This window comes from Myotis nattereri, assembly GCF_964212035.1.
Source record: "Myotis nattereri genome assembly, chromosome: X".
NCBI classification, from domain to species: Eukaryota; Metazoa; Chordata; class Mammalia; order Chiroptera; family Vespertilionidae; genus Myotis; species Myotis nattereri.
The window spans coordinates 148,692,667-148,714,665 of record NC_138078.1 but is presented as its reverse complement, the minus strand read 5'-3'; the positions used below and the strand labels follow the sequence as shown (position 1 = coordinate 148,714,665).

Here is a 21,999-nt window from a genome sequence, read left to right as displayed (position 1 = left end):
ATCTCCATCTAGGCTGTTGCAAAGAGTAAGATTTCCTTCCGTTTTTATGGCCAAATTTGATGTTTTAAAATTATTGTTATGGAAATTGCAAGCATAAATAAAAGTAATCTGTAATGATAGAAAACAGATTAGTGGTTGCCTCTGAGTTGGGAATTAACTCCTAAGTGGTAGGTGGGAACTTTCTGGAGTGGTGGAACTATTCTGTATCTTGATTGGAGTGTTTGTTAATGGGCATATATAATAGTCATCCAATGAGTAAACTTCAGATCTGTGCATTTTATTGTATGTAAATTATGTCTCAATTAAAATTTGAAAACAATAATAGCCCAAGTGGCTCAGCGGTTGAGCATTGACCTATGCACCAGGAGGCCCTGGTTCAATTCCCAGCCAGAGCACCTGCCCAGGTTGCGGGTTGGATCCCTAGCAGGGGGTGTTCAGGAGGCAGCTGATTGACATTGATGTTTATATCGCTTTCTCCCTCTCCCTTCCTCTCTCTCTAAAATCAATAAAAACATATTAAACAACAATAAAAAGTTTACTCTTCCCACACCAGGAGCTGTCTGGAAGAAAATCAGGAATCTTGAACACTAGATCAGATGAAAGACATTGGCAATGGGAGACAGTCCTCCCTAGGCTTTAGAAGTGGTCTTACTCGCCACTTAGCCACAAGAGCAGGTACTAACCTATGTGAGATTCCAGCACAGTATATGCTGATACCTCACTAGCTTCACCTTGCTAACCACCCACTGGCCATGAGTACAGTGTCTTTGACTTTTAAAAGGCCCAGTCACAATGTCGCTGACTCTGCATCAACTGTCATCACTGTGCCTGTTGATCCCCATTAGCCACTAATAGTGTCTGGATTCAATGATGCCTCAGTACAGTGCATACTGGCTGTGGAAACGACCCAAATGTCCATCAGCTGATGAGTGGATAATCAAAATGTGGTATAACCATACAATGGTATATTATTCAGTAATAGAAATAAATGATGTACTGATACACACTGCAACATGTATGAACTTTGAAAACATTACTTCAGAGAAGCCAGCCACAAAAGACCACATATTGTATGATTCCATTTATATGAAATGTCTAGATTAGTGAATACTATGGAGACAGAAAGTAGATTAGCAGTTGTCTAGGGCTGAGGTCGGGGGAGGTGGGAGAAATGCAGAGTGACTGCTAATGGGTATGGGGTTTCTTTTGGGGATGATGAAAATATTTGAAAATACTATTGTGATGGTTGCACAGCTCTGTAATATGCTAAAATTAATTTAATTGCCACATTAAATGGATAAATTTTACTGTATGTGAATTGCAACTCAATAAAGTTTAAAAAGAAAAAAAATTGTAACTAGGTCATAAAAAATTTAATTAGTGCTTGCTTGTATTTAAAAAAAAATACTGCCTTTTCCTTGTCCTAGCTGTGTATCCTGGGGAAATCATATTACCTATCTATACCTCAGTTTGTACATCTATAAAATGGGGATAAAATAATGCAATCTACACAAAAGTACTCTTAATATTCATATAGAAAATGAATATATCTGCCTGGCCGGCATAGCTCAGTGGTTATGCATTGACCTATGAACCAGGAGGTCTCAGTTTGATTCTCGGTCAGAACTCATACCTGGGTTGCAGGCTCAGTCCCCAGTGTGGGGTGCGCAGGAGGCAGCCAATCAATGATTTTTCTCTCATCATTGATGTTTCTATCTCTCTCCCTCTCTCTTCCTCTCTGAAATCAATAAAATATATATATTTTAAAAAGTATATATCTTAACCAAATTGGAAGACAAACAAAATCAAAACTTTATGTATTGAAACCCAATGTCTCACTCATTGTTTTTCAAACAAGAATCTCAAAGAAAGCAAAGGCTTCGGTGGGCGAGACTGAAAGTCCAGAGTCCTGGGACTCAGAGGCAGTCACTAAAGGGATGAGAAGACTGGGGTCTTGCCCTAACAAGTTTGTCTCAGTGGATAGAGCATCAGCCTGCGGACTGAAGGGTCCCGGGTTCGATTCCGGTCAAGGGCATGTACCTTGGTTGCGGGCACATCCCCAGTGGGGAGTGTGCAGGAGGCAGCTGATTGATGTTTCTCTCTCATCGATGTTTCCAACTCTCTATCTCTCTCCCTTACTCTCTGTAAAAAATCAATAAAATATATTTAAAAAAAAAAAAGACTGAGGTTTGCAGCTTGCATAAATGATAGCTTTGGGGATACAGGTTAGAAGATATGCATAGTTTCTTTGGGTGTGAATAATCACTTGCTGCCATAGCATGGAATTAATGAGGGAAAAATTGCCACCTTTAGATGTGTGTAATGTTTAATAACTATATTCCTGTAACATCAGCTAGAGCTTTGCCTAATGCATAAAGTCAGACTTAATTTTTATAATTCTATTTAATTTTTAAAAAATATACCATGGTGACTTAGCAAAGGGAAGAGAAAGAACAGTTCCTCATGGCAGTCTTTTCTGTGTCTTAAATGTCAATAATCACAAAAACTTCTGTCTCCTCACAGATCTGCATTCCCAAGTAGGTTTTTGCCTGGACTTCAGTGCCCTGCAGGTATGTAAACAATGAAAATGTTTCTCCCACCTTAGAAATTTGAAAAAATTTTGGCCAGTATTGAGTCCCTTTACATTCCAGGGTATGAAGAACTAGTCAGTGCTAAATTTATAAAGCCTTTTATCCATAAAGTGAAACATTAGAAATTACAAATTATCTCCTGAGGTCTCTATTTCTACCATTTGTAGGAGCTTGAGGGTCCCTGTATAAAAGCAAAAAGTCTATTGCCCCAAGACTTTATCGAAGAGTCTCCCTACACATATACTTGTGTATCAACTATGGCGATGCAGTTACTTGGATTTGGGGGATTCTTGGCTTTGTTTGCTTCCTGTTCACTTCACCTGTCGTCTGTCATATCTACTTCGCCCTGCACAATTATTTCAGCATCAGGCACTCCTCTTCCCCACTGAGACATATGATGTACACGCAGATGAAAGCTTTTTCAATCACTGCCTTTTTCGAGTTTTTCTCAACTATGAGTTTTCTGGTGTTTAATGAGATTTCATCTATTAGGACCAATCATTGTTCTCTGATCTCTGTACATTGGTTTGTTGGCTGTCTTTTTAATACCTGCAATTGTTAAACAGAGTTACCATATGATTTTAAAATATATATATATATACACACACATATATATATATATATATATATATATATATATATATATATATATATATTTATTGATTTCAGAGAGGATGGGAGAAGGAGAGAGAGATAGAAACATCAATGATGAGAGAGAATCATTGATCGGCTGCCTCCTGCACGCCCCACACTGGGGATCGAGCCCACAACCCAGGAATGTGCCCTTGGTTGGAATCGAACTTGGGACCCTTCAGTCCACAGGCTGATGCGCTATCCACTGAGCCAATCTGGCTAGGGTATCTTATGATTTTTTTTTAAAAAAAATTTTATATATATATATTGATTTCAGAGAGGAAGGGAGAGGGGGAGAGAGAGAGAAACACATCAATGATGAGAGAGAATAATTCCCAGATGAAGGCTTTTTCAGTCACTGCCTTTATAGACTTTTTCTCTACTATGAGTTTTCTGGTGTTTAATGAGATTTGATCTGTTAGTGAAGGCCTTCTGACATTCTGTACAAGCATAGGGTTTCTTTCCTGTATGAATTATTTGATGCATATTTAGTGTTGCTTTCTGGATGAAAGCTTTCCCACATTTGCTGCATTCGTATTGTCTCTCTCCAGTATGAGATTTCTGATGGATAGTGAGGCGAGACTTCCAGGTGAAGGTTTTTCCACAGTCACTGCATTCATAGGGTTTCTCTCTAGTATGGATTTTCTGGTGTGTTATGAGATTTGACCTATCAGTGAATGCTTTTCCACATTCAGCACATATATTGGGTTTCTCTCCTGTGTGAATTTTCTGATGCACACGGAGTTGTGACTTCTTAGTGAAGCATTTTCCACAGTCACTGCATTTATAAGGCTTCTCTCCAGTATGAATTCTATGATGGGCAATGAAATGTGATTTCTGGATGAAGGCCTTCCCACAGTCGGGACAAACATAGGGTTTCTCTCCTGTATGGATTCTCTGATGCACACTTAGTGTTGATTTCTGGATAAAGGCTTTCCCACACTCATTGCATTCATAGTGTCTCTCTCCAATATGAGATTTCTGATGGATAGTGAGGCGTGACTTCCATATGAAGGCTTTTCCACAGCCATTGCATTTATAGGGTTTCTCTCCAGTATGAGTTTTCTGGTGTTTAATGAGATTTGATTGATCACTGAAAGCTTTCCCACATTCAGCACATGTATAGGGTTTCTCTCCAGTATGAGTTTTTTGATGTGTAGTGAGATTTGTCCTATGAGTAAAGACCTTTCCACATTCTGCACATATATAGGGTTTCTCTCCTGTGTGAATTCTTCGATGCACATGGAGTTGTGACTTCTTAGTGAATGATTTTCCACAGTCACCGCATTCGTAAGGCTTCTCTCCAGTATGAATTCTCCGGTGTGTATTGAAATGTGATTTCTGGATGAAGGCCTTCCCACATTCAGTGCATACATAGGGTTTCTCTCCTGTGTGAATTCTTTGATGCATCCTGAGTGCTGATTTTCTTGTGAAGGCTTTTCCACACTCACTGCATGCATAGAGTTTCTCTCCAGTATGAGTTTTCTGATGCATATTGAGGTCTGAATTCTGGCAGAAGCCTCTTCCACATTCGCTGCATTCATAAGGTTTTTCTCCTGTATGAATTCTCATATGTCTAAAGAGATATGATCTGTGGAAAAAGGCCTTTCCACACTCACTGCATTTGTAGGGTTTCTGCCCAGTATGAATTTTCTGATGTGTAATGAGATTTGACTTGAGAGTAAAAGCCTTCCCACATTGAGTGCATATATACGGTTTTGCTCTTGTATAAACACACTGAGCTACATCAATTTGGGGCTTCTGAGTGAAGACTTTCTCACTGTTGTTGCATTCATGGGATTTTTCTCCAGCATGAATTTTCTGATGCTCAAAGAGGTCTGACTTCTGGGTGAAGTTCTTTACATACTCAGTACATACATAAAGTTTCCCCCCAGTATGAATTTTTTGATGGTCGATGAGAACTTGTTTGTGGCCAAGATGTTTTCGACATTGATTATGTTCACAAGCATTTGCTCCTGTATTATTAGCATTCTCATTCTTAGTACAGGAAGGGTTATGGGCAAAATCATTGCCATTTCCAAAAATCTTGCCGAGATTCAATGTTGAATTGCTTTTATTATGATTATGCAAATTTAAAGTATTCTTCAAACTCTTTCCAAATATTTCACAGTTATGGAGTCTTTTAATTGAAGGAACAAGCCTGGTACTCACATGAATTATTTTTTCAATATTTTTACATTCATAGCCCCTCTCTTTAATGAACACTTTCACATGACTTACAGGGTTATTTTGGTTTTCCTGAAATCTCTCTAGCTGGTCATTATTTTGCCACAATTCTTCTAAAATGGAACACAGTGAATCATCTTCTATGATTTGACCAAATTTCTCACAGTGGAATGAAACTTCTCCAGAAATTCTCTGTTGTTGGGTTTTCCCAATATCCTTATCTAAAAAGAAAAAGAAAAAATGAAAATAACTCAAAGAACAAGTAGCAGAGGATAGTGGGTATGTGTAGTTCAGATAGGATGAACACAAAGTTCATATGACAATATTGAAAAAAGTAACAATGTAGTGATATAAAATTCTCCTAGAACACTCACTATATGCAAAACTATATCTAATATTTGTGGTGAACTGGGTACCACTGTTCCAAGTGCTTTACTCAAAATAGCTCATTTAATCCTCACTGAACGCTAAAGAGGTAGCTATCATTATCGATTATGTTCACAGATAAGACAATAGAAACACAGAGAAGTTTATAACTTGCTGAAGATAAAATAGCTTAATAAGTGAAAGAGATGGTATTTGAAATCTTGGAATCCATATTCACTAGTCGGACGTCTGGATAGTGAGTAGAGAAACCAGAAGAATAAACTAAAGTCTGTTAAAATAAATATTTAGGATTGTATGTTCTTATTACATATCAGCTTTAAAACCTTGCTAATCTCTCTGATTCTTCTTGCTTTTTCTTTCTGAACTATTATGAGCATCAACATTAAACTGTTATTGCATTCATAGGATTTATAATTTATAGATATACATTCCTTTATATCTATAGGAAAAACTCTTACAATACCAGCCATCTTGACATAGACAAAAAATAAGTAGGTATCTGTGCTCCAACTCTGTAGCCAGTTGCAAGTTTTCATTGGTCCAAGGAATGAATGAATATATATATATATATATATTGATTTCAGAGAGGAAGGGAGAGGGAGAGAGAGGTAGAAACATCAATGATGAGAATCATTGATCGGCTGCCTCCTGCACGCCTCACACTGGGGATTGTGCCCCCACAACCTGGGCATGTGCCCTGACCAGGAATCTGTGACCTCCTTCCTGATTCATAGGTCGATGCTCAACCACTGAGCCACGCCAGGCTGGGCGGAATATATGCTTTTAACAAGTATAAAATAAGAGGGAAAGCCATCTATGGCAGAAACTTCAAGCCATCCACCAAAATCTATTTACCGCTCCTTTTATAGGAACAGAATATAGGTTAGCATTATATTGACCAGCTTCACTTTGTTCTCACCAGTGGAGTATGAGCAGAAGTGATAAGGTCTGAACAGGTCAGATCTTAAGATAGTGGGTAAATCTTCTCTATTTCTCCTTTCCCTTCCCACTGGACACAACAGTGACCCAACATTAACCACACAACTGACAACAATGCCCTAGGACAGTGGTCGGCAAACTGCGGCTCACGAGCCACATATGTACAGTGCGATTGAAACTTCGTGGCCCATGCGCAGAAGTGGGTATTTTGTGGAAGAGCCACACTCAAGGGGCCAAAGAGCCGCATGTGGCTCGCGAGCTGCAGTTTGCTGACCACTGCATGGCAGAACAGTGATTTGGAACATGGTACCTGAGTGATGCGCCAGGGTTAGAGTTGTCTTGTCAAATGAACCCATTCACCTCAGAATTCTTATATGAGAGGTTATACATTTATATTAAACTTATTTTATTCCTCTGTGTATATTCAAAATGGATTGTCCTTGATATTAGTTCTCATTTCAGCACACCTCTAGGGAGGTTGTTTCTGCTATGAATATATAAAGAAATATGGTACCATACACATTGATAATCAAAGTGGCACAGTTTTGTGTTATAACAGAAAGAATTAATACACAAAGACTGAAATTATTAACAGTGCATGCAGTTGTCTTCCCTTTCCAAATATATTCTATGGTCTTAGCAGACACTTGAAAAATCCTTCTGAAAGACAGCAAAATATCCTCCTCTATCTCCCCAAATTCAATAAATGTAAGTAAAAATTTACCAAATAAGCTCCATGTTTCAGTTCAGAAAATGGAAGACTAAGTGTGCCAGTTATCAATTTTTTTAAAAAAATATATTTTATTGATTTTTTACAGAGAGGAAGGGAGAGAGAGAGAGAGTTGGAAACATCGATGAGAGAGAAACATTGATCAGCTGCCTCCTGCACATCTCCTACTGGGGATGAGCCTGCAACCCAGGTACATGCCCTTGACCGGAATCGAACCTGGGACCGTTCAGTCCGCAGGCCGACGCTCTATCCACTGAGCCAAACCGGTTTCGGCCAGTTATCAATTTTTAAAAAAACACATTTCTTTATTGATTTCAGAGAGGAAGGGAGAAGGAGAGAGAGAAACATCAATGATGAGAGAGAATCATTGATTGGCTGCCTCCTGCACACCCCCTACTGGGGACTGAGCCCGCAACCCAGGCATGTGCCCTTGGCTGGAATCGAACCTGGGACCCTTCGGTCCACAGGCTGACACTCTATCCACTGAGCCAAGCCGCCTAGGGCGCCAGTTATCAATTTATTGCCTCTCAACTTCAAATTTATGCTTTCTTGTCCACTCTACAAAAATGGATCTGGGTCTCTTTAAGTGTGTTTTTCCTTTGCCAGCTGGTACAATGATAAGCTTGGTCATTAGAGGGTAATGGAGAGACATTTCAGGAGGAAGGGGGTTTGCTTCCTGGTTCTAGTGGGCTCACTCAGCACACTTTCAACAAGGGCAGCTTGTCCAGCACCAGGCTCCTGCAGTGTGGGTGACTTTGCTAACATCTGGCTTCTGATGCACATGCAGCTTCCCCAGCAACCAGGTCTTGCAGTGTGGGACACTTCTCTAGAGCTCAGCTCCTGGCTGTAATGGGTGACTTCAGCACCCAGCTCCTGCAGCACCGAGTGGTTTACCTTTGTCCCCCTCTCAGATGATTGGGAGTGAAATACCTCCAGAAAGGCTCTTCCCCATGGTCAGTTTTCTCTGGAACCACAGAAGGCAGATTTTTAGCAAGTTCTGTCAGCATGGCACCACAGCAACTACTCTGCCATGCCATGAACCATGCAGTGCCTCCTAACGAAGTCTGGATTGCATCCCTTGGAAGCAGGGGAGGCATTTGCTTGGGTGCTCCGTCACAATAGTAGAGGTACTGGCTGTTCCTTATTCCCACTATTCTTTTATTCTTTAGAGTTCTCTTTACTTTTACTAACCATCCCTTGTTACTCCAACCCCACTATAGCTAATAATTCTTTTTCTCTGAGGATATTTTTCCATTGACTTTTAGAGAGAGTAGGAGGGAGGAAGGAGGGGCGGGGGAGAGAAATATAGATGTGAGAGAGACATATCCATTGGTTGCCTCCTGCATGCACTTTGTGAACAGGAATGAACCTGGAACTGAGGTATGTGCCCTTGACTGAGAATCCAACCTAGGACCCTTTGATCAGTGGGTCAATACTATAACCACTTAGCAACACCGGCCAGGGCACTAATAATCCTTTATGTTCAACTTCCCCAGTTTCTCTCTCCCAATAACACCTTGAATTATACAATAGAAACAGGGTCTTAATTCTGGGAACATTCTAAAAACAGAGGTGAAAGCCTCAGTTACCACAAAGTCTAAAATCCTGTGTTTTTCTCTAAGTTCCTGTGAGATGGAGGAGGAGAAAAAGGAAAGAGCTGTATATGCTGAAGTAATTAAGAGCTATTTCATGGAACAGTGAAATCTGATCACAGGGTGAAAATGCATCATCTGAACAAACAGAGCACAGAATAGAGTCAGATTCAGGGAAGACAATAAATGCACTAGACATGAAGAAAATGCACAGCAAAAGAAGCAATCTACAAAATGTAGGGCAACCTATGAAACGAGAGAAAATATTTGCAAGTCATACATATGATAAAAGGTTAATATCCAAAATATACAAAGAACTCACATAATGCAATAGAAAAACAAACCAACAAACACTAACCCCCAAACCCAACTTGATTTGAAAATGGCCAAGGAACTGAATAGGAGGTTTTCCAAGAAGACATACAGATGAACAACAGGTCCACAAAAAGGTTCTTAACACCACTAATCATCAGGGAAATAAAAACCACAATGATATCACCTCACACTGTTAGAATGGTTATCATCAAAAAGACAAGAGAAAACAAGTGAAAAAAATAAAAAGAATACAATTAAGACACATAGCACAGTGTAAAACTACATACTCACAAACCCATACTTTAGACTTTAAGAGAATACCATACAAACACAAAGATCAAATACATTAGACCAGTTGCCCATGGGAGGAGACATACGTAATGGATATGGGGAATTGAAATAAAAGGGAAGAAATTTAAAAATACCTGAATGGGCGCTCCTCCTCCAGGGAGCACACCTGTACCTTTCTCTTTCCCTTCCCTCTCCCGCTCCCTGCCCTAGGCACATTACCATTAGCTTCTTGTTTTTTTTAAAATTTAATTTTTTTCCTTTATTGATTAAGGTATTACAAATGTGTCCTTATCCTCCCATTGTCCCCCCCCCCCATACCCTCACGCATGCCCTCACCCCGCTCCCTGTATCTGTATCCATTGGTTATGCTTATATGCATGCGTACAAGTCCTTTGGTTGATCTCTCCCCCTTAGCCCCACCCTCCCCTGCCTTCCCTCTGAGGTTTGAGCATCTGATCGATGCTTCCCTGTCTCTAGATCCATTTTTATTCATCGGTTTATGTTGTTAATTTTTTAATTTATTGATTAAGGTATTACATATGTGTCCTTATCCCCCTATTGCCCTCCCACTCCCCCATTCATGCCCTCACTCCCCTGGTGTCTGTGTTCATTAGCTTCTTCACTCCCAAGCCCCAAATGGCCCTTTCTTTACCTCAATAACTCATTTCCTAAGCCCATTTCTTCTAGGAATTACTTCTTCTACTTCTGGAATTTACCAAATGTTCTCTTACCAAAAAAATACCTAAATGTACAAGGACAGAAACTAAGATAAGGGGGGTAGAGGTGGAGTAGGAAGTATAAAAAGGTTCTAGATAAAATAACATGGTATGTATATGATACAGGGTACAAAATTAGAGACAGCTTTCTTGTCAAAAAGCCAAGAGAAACCCTAGCTAGTTTGGCTCAGTGTATACAGCATTGGCCTGCGGACTGAAGAGTCCCGGGTTTGATTCCAGTCAAGTGCACATGCCCGGGTTGTGGGCTTGATCCCCAGTAGGGGATGTGTAGGAGGCAGCTGATCCATGATTCTCTCTCATCATTGATGTTTCTATCTCTCTCTCCCTCTCTCTTCCTTTCTGAAATCAATAAAAATATATTTAAAGAAAAAAGCCAAGAGAAAAAGGGTCATAGATGGAGATGGCATTTAGGTATCAGAGAAGCTTCCGTCAACTATCCCTCAAGCAAGTCCAAAAGTTTAGAATTTCCAAGACAGGTTATCTTCACAGCCTTTGAAAGGTACCAACCTCTCCTACAAAAGTGAGATTTACTTCCATGTTCCCCCATCTGTATAGATCACACTTACTCACCTGAACAGCTCTGATGTGGGGTTTCCCCTTCCAACGTCCATGGTCCCTTGCCTTGCTCCAACTTGAAGATGACCTCTGGTTTGGGAACTTGGTACCCTGTTAATAGATATAATAAAGATTGGGTCCAGCTAAATGGGTTTCAGGGACCTTTGAATGGTACTTCCATTTGTTCTTCAGAAAAGTAATCACATTTCCCTGGGAATAGAGTAATAATAATAAAGCTCAAAACAGACTGAAGAATCTAGACAAATAAAAAAATGACATCATTGCACACTTGAGATGCCCCAGAGCGCTCAGCAGCTGAGAATGGAAATAGCCTCACTGAGGCCCCTGGCAGACACATAGGTTGGCTGTACTTACCCACTGAGAGCAGGTGGCTGTAGTTCTCCAGTGTCACATCCCAGTACAGGCATCTCTGAGCAGGGTCCAAGTGCTGCCATTCGTCTCTGCTGAAGTCCACAGTCACATCCTCGAATGACAATGAGATCTGTAACAACACAATCCTGTTCAAAACATGGTCAGCATGGGGGTGGAGGTGGGGGATAGAGGTTAGATAGATAGGAAGTTGTTTTTCATGACTTTTACCATAATTATCATGTAGGATTTTCACTCAGTACCTAGTTTTGCATTTTATTTTGTGAGAGAAAAAGCTTATTGAAGTAGCTTGACATTCATTGTGTGCTACATTCATTCATTTATTCGAATATTAATTCATTCATTTTTTTCAAAAATGATGGTCAAGACAGATTCTCTTTAAGTCCTCTAATGTAGAAACTAGAGATAATACATTTACTGATCAATTCTGTGCTAGGCAATGGCAATAGAGTTGAATAAAATAGAACAAATTAAAGACTTAGACACCAGCATAGGACACAAAGGGTGCTACAAGGCATTTGGAAGAAATGCGTGGCCCTAGCTGGTTTGGCTCAGTGGATAGAGTATTGGTCTGTGGACTGAAGGGTCCTGGGTTGGATTCTGGCCAAGGGCATATGCCTGGGTTGTGGGCTAAATCCCCAGTGTGGGGGCGTGCAGGAGGCAGCAGATCAATGATTCTCTCTCATCATTGATGTTTCTCTCTCTCTCTCTTCCTCTCTGAAATCAATGAAAAATATTTTTTTAAAAGAAATGTATGGAGCAAAGGCAAACAATAAAGCCTTTAAAAGATAATATAGACAAATATCTTCATGATCCTGGATTAAGAAAATAATTCACAAAAAAATGCGAAAAAACCCCATTAACTATAAAGAAAAAATTGATAAGCTTATCTACAATGAAGTTTAAAACTTCTATTCATTTAAAAGACATTATAAGACAGAAAAGGAAAGCTGCAGAATAGAAGAAGATATCTGCAACACATATTACTGACAAAGGCTCATATTTAGAGGATGTAAACAACTCGCACAAACCAATAGGAAGAAAAGAGCCCACCCAGTAGAATAGTGGGCAAAGGATTTCAACAGGCATTTTACAAAAGAGGAAATCCAAAGCATCAACAGGCACATGAAAGGGCTTAACCTCCTTAGTTAACCAGGGAGTGCAAATCCAAACCACTACACAACCCCTAGACCAGTGGCTCTCAACCTTCTGGCCCTTTAAATACAGTTCCTCATGTTGTGGTGACCCCCAACCATAAAATTATTTTCGTTGCTACTTCATAACAGTAATGTTGCTACTGTTAGGAATCGTCATGTAAATATGTGAGATGCAGGATGGTCTTAGGCGACCCCTGTGAAAGGGTCGTTCGACCGCCAAAGGGGTCGCGACCCACAGGTTGAGAACTGCTGCCCTAGAATGTCTTCAGTGAAAAGGACTGAATATGAAGTGATGAAGACAAGATGGTGCCATGAGAACTCTCACATAACTAACGGATGGCAGTAAATTGGTACAACCATACTGGAAGCATTTTGGCTTCATCTGGTAATGTTGAAGATATGCATAGACTAGGACACAGTGATTCCACTCATGGAAATATGCCCAATTGGAATATGTGCACATATGCAGCGGGAGGCATGTTCAAAATATTTACAGCAGCACTATTCATGATAAAAAAGTACAAATTAATAGTAAATTTAAAAAAAAATCAGTGTTTAATATACCAGTAACAGTATCAACCATCTTCATGGAAAAATGTTAAGGAAATTTTCTTTGTTGTTTTTCTTTGCATCATCTCTAAGCATATACCCCACTAGACCCACACACAAACTAATTGGGAATGGTTTTCTGTGCTAGGGAGACCTGGGGTGTTGAGAAGAGAACCAAATTAATGTATTAACTGTTCAAACAAATTAACTTAAAAATTACCAATGGGCCCTAGCTGGTTTGGCTCAGTGGATAGAGCATTGGTCTGTAGACTGAAAGGTTCTGGGTTTGATTCTGGTCAAGGGCACATGCCCAGGTTATGGGCTCAGATCCCCTGTGGGGGGCATGCAGGAGGCAGCCGATTCATGATTCTCTCTCATCATTGATGTTTCTGTCTCTCCCTCTCCCTTCCTGTCTGAAATCAATAAAAACATATTTTTAAAAATTTTACCAATGGGACCAAAATGGAATAGGCATGTTTTTTCCTTGCTTCAACTTGGTAAGTACAGCTAAAAGCCCTGGGCATTATATGTAAAACAAAGATAAGAACACTCTGTCAGTTGGAGAGACAAGGCAAACTGGCTAGGAACCTCAGAGCCTGAGGACTGCAGTGATTTTCCTGAATTTTCTTTTAGCCCCATATATACTGGATTAAGTGCTGTGGTAACTGGCAGCCCAGAATGCCAATCGTCACAAAAACTGCCCCAAGAAAGACTGCTCTCTCTAGTCAGAGTCCCAGGAAATGGGGCAATGTAGCAAGAGAGAAATTTTTCGATAATAATTGCCCTACTTCAGCCAAGCATCACAGAAAAACTGTGGCCCCACCACCATTCCCATCAGCAAAGGCTGAGTGGGGAGCCTCGACTTTCATCCTTTCCATAGTGTCAAGTTAGGCTAAGTGGGGATCTTGGATTTCCACCCCAACCCAGTAAGGAGGTGCCTTCTGCCTCTCCACCTGGTGGAGAGCCTGATAGTCCATCCTTGCCCAGCAGCAGCAAGCTGCTCATTCCCTTCTGGGATGTCAGAGGAGGCCTAGTGGGAAATCTGAACTTCTGCCTCCATCAGGCATTAAGGAGGAGATTCTCCTTTTGTAGCAGAAGAGAGTCAGAAGGGGGCTGCTAAACACAAGATTTAAGTAATATCTAGAGTTTCATACTTCCCAAAGTATCCAGGACATAATTGAAAATCAGGCATCAATGTGAAGAAGCAGAAAAATCTCAACTTGAATAAGAGAAGTCAATCAACAGACACAAACACTGAGATGACACAGATGTTAGAATTAGCTGACAAGATTTTTAAAGTAGCCATCATAAAAATGCTTCCATATAATTAAAATAAATGCCAAAATAGAATGTCTCAGCAAAAAATATATAAGATATAAAAGAGAACTGAATGGCCCTAGCCGGTTTGGCTCAGTGGATAGAGCATCAGCCTGCGGACCGAAGGGGCCCCAGGTTTGATTCTGGTCAAGGGCATGTACCTTGTTGCAGGCTCCTCCCAGGCCCGGGTCCTGGTCGAGGCCTGTGCAGGAAGCAACCAATCGATGTGTTTCTCTCACATTGATATTTCTGTCTGTCTTTCCCTCTCTCTTCCACTCTCTCTAAAAATCAATGGAAAAATATCCTTGGGTGAGGATTAAAAAAGTAAAGACAAAGATAAAAGAGAACTGAATGGAAATTTTAGAACTGAAAAAATACAATAACCAAAATTTAAAGACTCAGTGGATGAGCCCAATAGCAGAATAGACAGGGCAAAGTAAAGAACCAGGGAACCTGACAATAGGAAAATAAACATAATCCAATCTGAGCAATAGAAGGAAAATTGACTGGAAAAAAATGAGCAGGGTCTCAGGGACCTGTGAGACTATAAGCAAAGATCTGGCATTCGTGTCATCAGAATTCCAGAAGTAGAGGAGAAAGAGTGTGGGGCTGAAAAAGTATGAATCAAAATGTAATTTTAGTGACTTGGGCAAAAGATTTAAGTGTAGAAATTTCACCACAGCAGTTTTAATTATAACAGAAACCCTGAAACACTTTAAATGCATATATAGTAGACTGGTTAAGTTAATTATAGTTTATCCAAAAGACATGATGCTATGCATCATGTGTATATGAAGAAAAAGACTGACTGCCTAGAAAATTATGTTAAACTGCCAAGTTAATATGGAGGCAACTAAATGCTATATAAACTGGAGGTATATAATGTATATGTGTATGGTATGTATGCACACTCACAGCCCCACACATATACCCCCATACATGCACTTATGCGCATACAAAGGGGAAAAGAGCTATATGTTAACACTGGCCAAATAGGGGTAGTGCTGAATTTACAAGTAATGTTTTATTCTGTTGTAGTTGCTTACCTGAATTTTCTAACATTTTATTGTCAAATTATGAAATAATAAAAATAAATTTTAAAAATTTAATATTATCCTAATTACCACATGACCTTGAGCCTCTGTGACAATGAGCCTATCCCATAGGTGACAGCGTCCACAGGACAGTCTGAAGGAGGGAGCTGTCTGGTAGGGTCTGGCTCTGTCATCATCTTCCTGTTTATAGAATCTCCAGGGGAACTTTTAGTGGGATATGTGGTCTGGGCTGCAGTGTGGCAAGGGCAGAGGACACGCTCTGGAGACTGGGTTCCAGTCCAGTATTTGTCATTTACAATCTCAGCCACCAGGGCAAGTCACGTCCGTTTTCAGGCCATTTTGTTCATCTTTGAAAGGAGGAAGAACTAGAAAGGCCCTGGAGACTGTGGTCACCCTACGACGGAAAGAAAAGGGATTTTTCTGCCTTAGATCAGGATAGAGGAGAAATCAGCAAATCCTGAGAGACCAGAGGAAAATGAGGCTCTAGTGGGGATGGGCTGAGCATCTGCAAAGAGCCAGTGGAGAGTGAAGGGTCTGTGCTGGGAGCCAGGATGTGAGGTCTCCCTGGCTAGGGCCTGCAGACACCCTGCAGGGAACGGCCTGTCTCCTCCAGGTATGGCGCTGTCCCTCCTGTCCCACCTTTCCTCCATCAGACACATCACATTCTCCTCTGGGTGAGGGACGTGAGCCACGTGGTGCTTACACAGCAGGAGGACAGTGATCTGTCTTAGGGGCAGCCAGGCCGGAATCTGATGCCCCTCTAACCCACCTGCCCCTGCCCTGAGGTCCTGGTGACAGGTCGGGAGTATTTCTTTACTGAATGAATGCCTGCCCTTGGAGTCTGCTCCCTTCTCACCTCATACAACCTGCCATGTTCCTCTGCAGCCTGGGACCAATTCCCCTGGGGAGAGCTCTGGTTGGCTGGCATGTTTACTCGGGCCTCAGCCCTCTGGCTCTCTTGCTGACAACTCCGCTCTTCCCAGGAGTCTAGGGCCAGACAGCGTCTGTGGACTCAACCAGAGCTTCTGGGACCAGAAGGAAGATCTTGCAGCCTTCACTGTGGGGTCTGGTCCAGGAGCTCCAAGGAGACCCCAAGAAACCTGGAAAGACAGTGTCCACATGGTTAGTCAAACCAGCATCACCCCAGAAATGCTTCCTAGGGGCACCAAGGGATGGCTCACTGTGCTGGACATTGTGGAAGAGAAAAGTTCAGTAAAACCAACACCCACTATTAGTGTAGAATATGGGAAAAACTCATGAGATTTGTTGTAAAATAAATGAGGGTTTGAATTCCAACTCTGGGGAAGTCACTTTTGCCTGAGTTTCATCTTAAGACAGGATAAAAATACCTGTCTTGTATGGTTGTTACAGTTAAATGAAGTGAGGCTTTGAAAGTACTCTTTCACTTAGCACCTAGAACACACACCATTAATTAAATATTGCTATTATAACATGCCAGGCATATTTTACTAGATAACTCATTTAATTTTCACACTCATCCTGTGGACTATTATTATTATTATTATTATTATTATTATTATTACTGGTGCATGAAATTCATGCACTGGGGGAGGGAGAGGGAGAGGGGGAGTCCCTCAGCCTGGCCTGTGCCCTCTTGCAGTCCAGGACCCCTCACTCCTTACTGCCTGCCTGCTCACTGCTCCTTACTGCTCAGCCCACTGTTCCTTAGCGCTGCTGCGGAGGCAGGCTTCTGGTTGAGCGGTGCTTCCCATGTGGGAGCACACTGACCACCAGGGGCAGCTCATGCGTTGAGCGTCTGCCCCCTGGTGGTCAGTGCACATCATAGCAACTGGTCGTTCTGGTTGTTCCGCCATAACGATCGTTTAGGCTTTTATTATATAGATTACCATTTACCATGAGATAGAGCCATTCAGAGATAATAAGAAATTTGCTCCAAGATCACTCATACTAAGAAATTTGCTCCAAGATCACTCAGATTAGGGGGAAGGACATAAACTCAGGTATACCTGGCTCCGAAGTGCATTTTCTTAACTACTGTGCCGTAAGGTATTTTATACAAGGCACAGTCACAATAAACATTAGTTCTGTTTCCTGCTGCCTTCACAGTGCTTCAGCTGAGAGGTGACCATGTCACATGTGCATAAACCAATCTTCTGTATAATTCAGTGTACATTATGAGCAACTTGTAGAGCCCACCCTCTTATGCGAAAGATGAAAATGTAAACTCATTGCCTGCCCCCCTCCCTCCAATTCCCATCTGGGCTTTGAAAACCAGCATGTCTGCACAGGCTCTTACATCATCAACTGACACTGACAAAAGTGTGCCCCAAAGGTGCCATCAACTGGTTTCCATAGAAAAGCAACCATGGATCTGTTTAAGGCTCCTTGGGGGCCAAACCTGACTGCTTAGAGGACCCTGTAACTCACAGCCCATATATAGAATCAGTGACCCCCATAAAATCCTCAACAATAGACCTTCCGGTCCATCACTTCTCAATTCACACAGTCCTGCAATTACCGATGTCCACAGGTGCAAGTCAATGACTCCTCTAGGCCCCCGAAATCTGACTCCCAAAGACTGGTAATCGCAGGTGAATCAATCATTCAGCACCTCAGTGTCCCAACCAATAAGTCTCATGGCGCAATGAGCATTTAATTGAGTTAGAAAGGGGTATTCATGAATGATGGGTGCTGGCAAATTTTCCATCCAAATGGTAAACACGAACATTGATCCCATCTTACACCCCACACCAGAATAACTTCCAGTTGCATTAAAATTTAACTTTAAAAATTAAAACCACAGCCTTGGCTGGTTTGGCTCAGTGGATAGAGTGTCTTCCTGCAGACTGAAGGGTCCCGGGTTTCCATTCCAGTCAAGGGCACATGCCCGGGTTTCAGGCTCAATCCCCAGTAGGGGGCGTGCAGGAGGCAGCCAATCCATGATTCCCTCTCATCATTGATGTTTCTATCTCTCTCTCCCTCTCCCTTTCTGTCTGAAATCAATAAAAATATTTAAAATAAAAAAATTAAAACCATAGCCCAGCCTGTGTGGCTCAGCGTTTGAGCATTGACCCATGAACCATCAGGTTATGGTTCAATTCAGGGCAGATGCCCAGGTTGTGGGCTCTATTCCCAGTAGGGAGTGTGCAGGAGGCAGCCAATAGATGTTTCTCTCTCATGGATGTTTCTATCTCTCTATCCCTCTCCCTTGCTCTCTCTAAAACATATTTAAAATGTAATGACTCATTTAAATAAAAATTTCACTAGGATTTTAGCAAGCCTAGAATTATGATAAAACATAAGAAATATTATTTAAAATTTTAAAACAAAAAATGTTAAATTTAAGGCATATATTTGTTTAAGCATGAAATGGGGAGAACTCACTAAGCAAGAAAAGACACTAAGAACCTGTAAAGAATAAAATCTTATATTTAATCAATTTTTCCTTTTAATTATATATAAACACACCTTATAAAAATAAACATATAAAGAGACAAAAGAAATATAATGACAAGAAATGACACAAGGTTAATATCCACAAATTAGTAAGAAAGACAAGCCACCCAAATGATAAAAGAGCAAAGGATAGAAAAAATTTAAAAAAATATGTACATTTCAATGGCTAATAAAGAGGAAAAGACGTTCAACCACTAGTTGGCAGGAAAATACACAACAGAATAAGCTAGATATCATTGTGTTTGGCTCTGAGAATGAGGAAAATTTAAAAAGCACTAACTTTCAGTGGGGGAGAGGATCTTGGAAGGAGCTGTTTTATAGGTTGCTGGTGGGAGTTCCAATTTTACAAGTGTTAGAAAGTAACCTGGTGGTATGTATTGAACTTAAAAACATCCATTCCTGCACCTAATAATCACTCAGATGGCAGTCTCTCTCTGTAGTTGTGAAATCAATAACAAAAATGTCAACTTTTTTTGTCCTAACCGGTTTGGCTCAGTGGATAGAGCGTCGGCCTGTGGACTGAAGGGTCCCGGGTTCGATTCCGGTCAAGGGCACATCCCCAGTAGGAGGTGTGCAAGAGGCAGCGGATCAATGTTTCTGTCTATCCCTCTCCCTTCCTCTCTGTAAAAAATCAATACAGTATATTTTTTTAAAAATTCAACTTTTTGAGATATCAAATATCTAGGTAACTAAGGCATCAGAGAGAAAACCACAGCAGAAATTAGAAAACATTAGAAGTGAACCATAGTGACATGGAGCTAAGGTGTTCCCAGGGGGAAATCATGAACTTAATGCTTATATTACATCATAAAATTGTAATGATTGAACATTAATGAGATAAGCATTCAATTAGGAATTTCAAAATAAGAATTTTTTTTTAAAAAGAAAATAATGAAATCAAGGGCAGAAATTAATGACACAGAAAACAGATACAGGAGGACGAACCAATTCAAAGGCAGGTCCTCCCACTTCCTCTGCCTCCTAAGTGACCTCACGGAAGCCCCTTCACTCACCCTACAGGGCACCATCACTGAGGACCAAATCCACGTGATAAAACCCACAGAATTCCGTGGCTGCTTTCCTGGCCCTTCGTTGCCACCCCTGTTAAACTCGGGCCAGGAGCCCTAAGTGTTGAAAGTGCACTGGAGGGCCCCTTCCATCCTGCACATGCTTGGTGTGGCCTGGGGAGTGATCTGCAATGCCACCCGGCGCACTCGCGACCTCTCCGTGCGTGTGCGTGTCGGGGGGAGTAGAGGGGCCTCTCCAATTTGTTTTAGTGACTTTTGTCCGGCAGCTAACATGGCTGTCCCCTTGGGAATCTCTCTCCGGGAGAGAGATTGGGAGAGTCGCCATCTTGGAAGGGTGGTCATTTCTGCCTTGGAGCCTGTGGTCCCCAGCCTGATCTCCCCCCCACCCCCTCCCCCCTCACTCCACCCCCCTCTCCCCCGTGGTACTTCCCGGGAGCCAACCGGGCCAGATCTCGGGCTGTGCCAACCGGACTTCTCCCCTGTATGGTCCCCAGCCCGGCGCTGCGCCCTCCCAGCACGCAGGTGCGGGCACTCAGCTGTATCCCCGGCGGCCGGCCCCCGCCTCCATCCCAGCTGCAAACAGTCCTCCCAGCAGCCGGGAGATCGGTCCGGGTCCGGCTCAGGGGACTGAAAGAGCCCCATTTGGCGCACAGAGCCCAGAGCGCCGCTGCGTGCCCACCTGAAGGCGCCCCGGTCCACCCGCCGGCTGGGGGCATTGCCAATCCTCAGCTGTCACCGACCCTGGGTCGTTGCCCCCGGGGTCCGGGGGGGGGGGGGCGGGGAGGACGTGTCAGATTTAGGCCAGGAAGCGGAAGTCATCCGCAGCGGGTGAACCACGCTGGGCGGGGAGCTGAAGTGATGGAGTGCCAGACACCTGGTATCTGTGCCAGGAGTACCTGGGGGGCCGGTGACGCCTGTCCTGGGGCATGTCATCCCATGTTTAAAAACCGGTTAATCGACCTTTCTGGTTTCCTTATATAAACATTAAGGCTAAAGTTCTACTACTAAAGATCCAAGTTTTGATTCCTTTTCGTTAGTGTTCAATTTCAAGTGCTCATTTATAACTTTCTTCTCCCTTTCACTCATGCATTATGTAGAAGTCCACTGTCGGACCTGCAAAAAATGCTTTGAGCCCTGGCCGGTTATTTCAGTGGTTAGAGCGTTGCCACCACGGAAGGGTCGCGGGTTGGATTCTGGTTGCAGGTTCCATCCCTGGGCCCCATCAGGGCGCCAGCGTGAGGCAACCCATCGATGTGTCTCTCTCACATCCACCTCTCTCTCTCTCTCTCTCTCTCTCTCTCTCTCTCTCTCTCGCCCTTCCACTCTCTCTAAAAATCAGTGAAAAGAATATATCCTTCGGTGAGGATTAACAACAACAACAAAATGCTTTGAGACTCAAAGGGCAAGGGAATGGGTACTTTATTCAATGGGTGCGGCAGAGAGAAGAGCCCAGAGCAGTGCCCCCTGGAGCGTGGGGACTTTTGGAGCCAGAGGAGTTTTGTAGGGGAAGGAAACCAAAGCATCAAGTGCACGTTCAGTGGGCTTTGACCCGCAGGTGTGCAAATGCGGCCGGAAGGAGCAGTTTACAATTTGGGCCACCCCAGTCCACAGCATCCTGTTTTCAGAATTAATGACTCAAAGAAAGAATTCAGAGGGAGTGCAGAATATTTTACAGTTCCTCACACCATCTTCTGTTTCCCCAAACACAAAGTGAATTAATTGGCTGTTCGTGACTGCTGTCCTCATTGCGCTGCAGTTTGAAGATGTTGTCTGAATGATGTTATCTTTGAAATTTCTTGAAACTTGCCTTAAGGTTTAAGTACAGAGACATGGATACATGGGACAGACTGTCAATTGTCAGAGGGCTGTGGGGAGGGAGGGCCTGGATGAAAGAAGGTGAATGAGTTAGTCAAAGAACATATATGTGTAAACCATAAGCACAGACAACAGTGTGGTGATGGCAAAAGGGAAGGGGGGACCGGGGCTGGGTGGAGGTGGGCAAAGAGAGTGAAATGGGGACATCCGTAATAGTATCAACAATAAAAATGAGGTAAAAAAAAAAAAAAAAAAAAGCATGGGCCCAATTTTCAAAAATGTGTCATCTCTGG

The 21,999-nt window shown here is 42.2% G+C and overlaps 1 protein-coding gene and 1 long non-coding RNA gene across 3 annotated transcripts in view; one reads left to right on the top strand and one right to left on the bottom strand.

Annotated features, from left to right (window-relative positions):
* LOC308512120 (zinc finger protein 157-like) overlaps nt 1–21,999 on the top strand; it is a 41,261-nt gene that overhangs the window by 17,930 nt on the left and 1,332 nt on the right. Inside the window, exons 6-7 of one of the 2 annotated variants that reach the window (XM_081081931.1) lie at nt 2,524–2,570; nt 16,409–16,547. In XM_081081931.1, the coding sequence (XP_080938057.1) occupies nt 2,524–2,570; nt 16,409–16,547 (186 nt within the window). The remainder of the gene's footprint in view (nt 1–2,523; nt 2,571–16,408; nt 16,548–21,999) is intronic. The other variant, XM_081081930.1, reaches the window with a different exon arrangement.
* The window catches only part of LOC308512121, a 43,521-nt gene continuing 26,798 nt past the window's right edge, over nt 5,277–21,999 (bottom strand). Inside the window, exons 2-5 of the long non-coding RNA XR_013995465.1 lie at nt 16,282–16,525; nt 11,333–11,459; nt 10,973–11,068; nt 5,277–5,632 (exon numbers count right to left, since the gene is read on the bottom strand). This is a non-coding gene — a long non-coding RNA (uncharacterized lncRNA). The remainder of the gene's footprint in view (nt 5,633–10,972; nt 11,069–11,332; nt 11,460–16,281; nt 16,526–21,999) is intronic.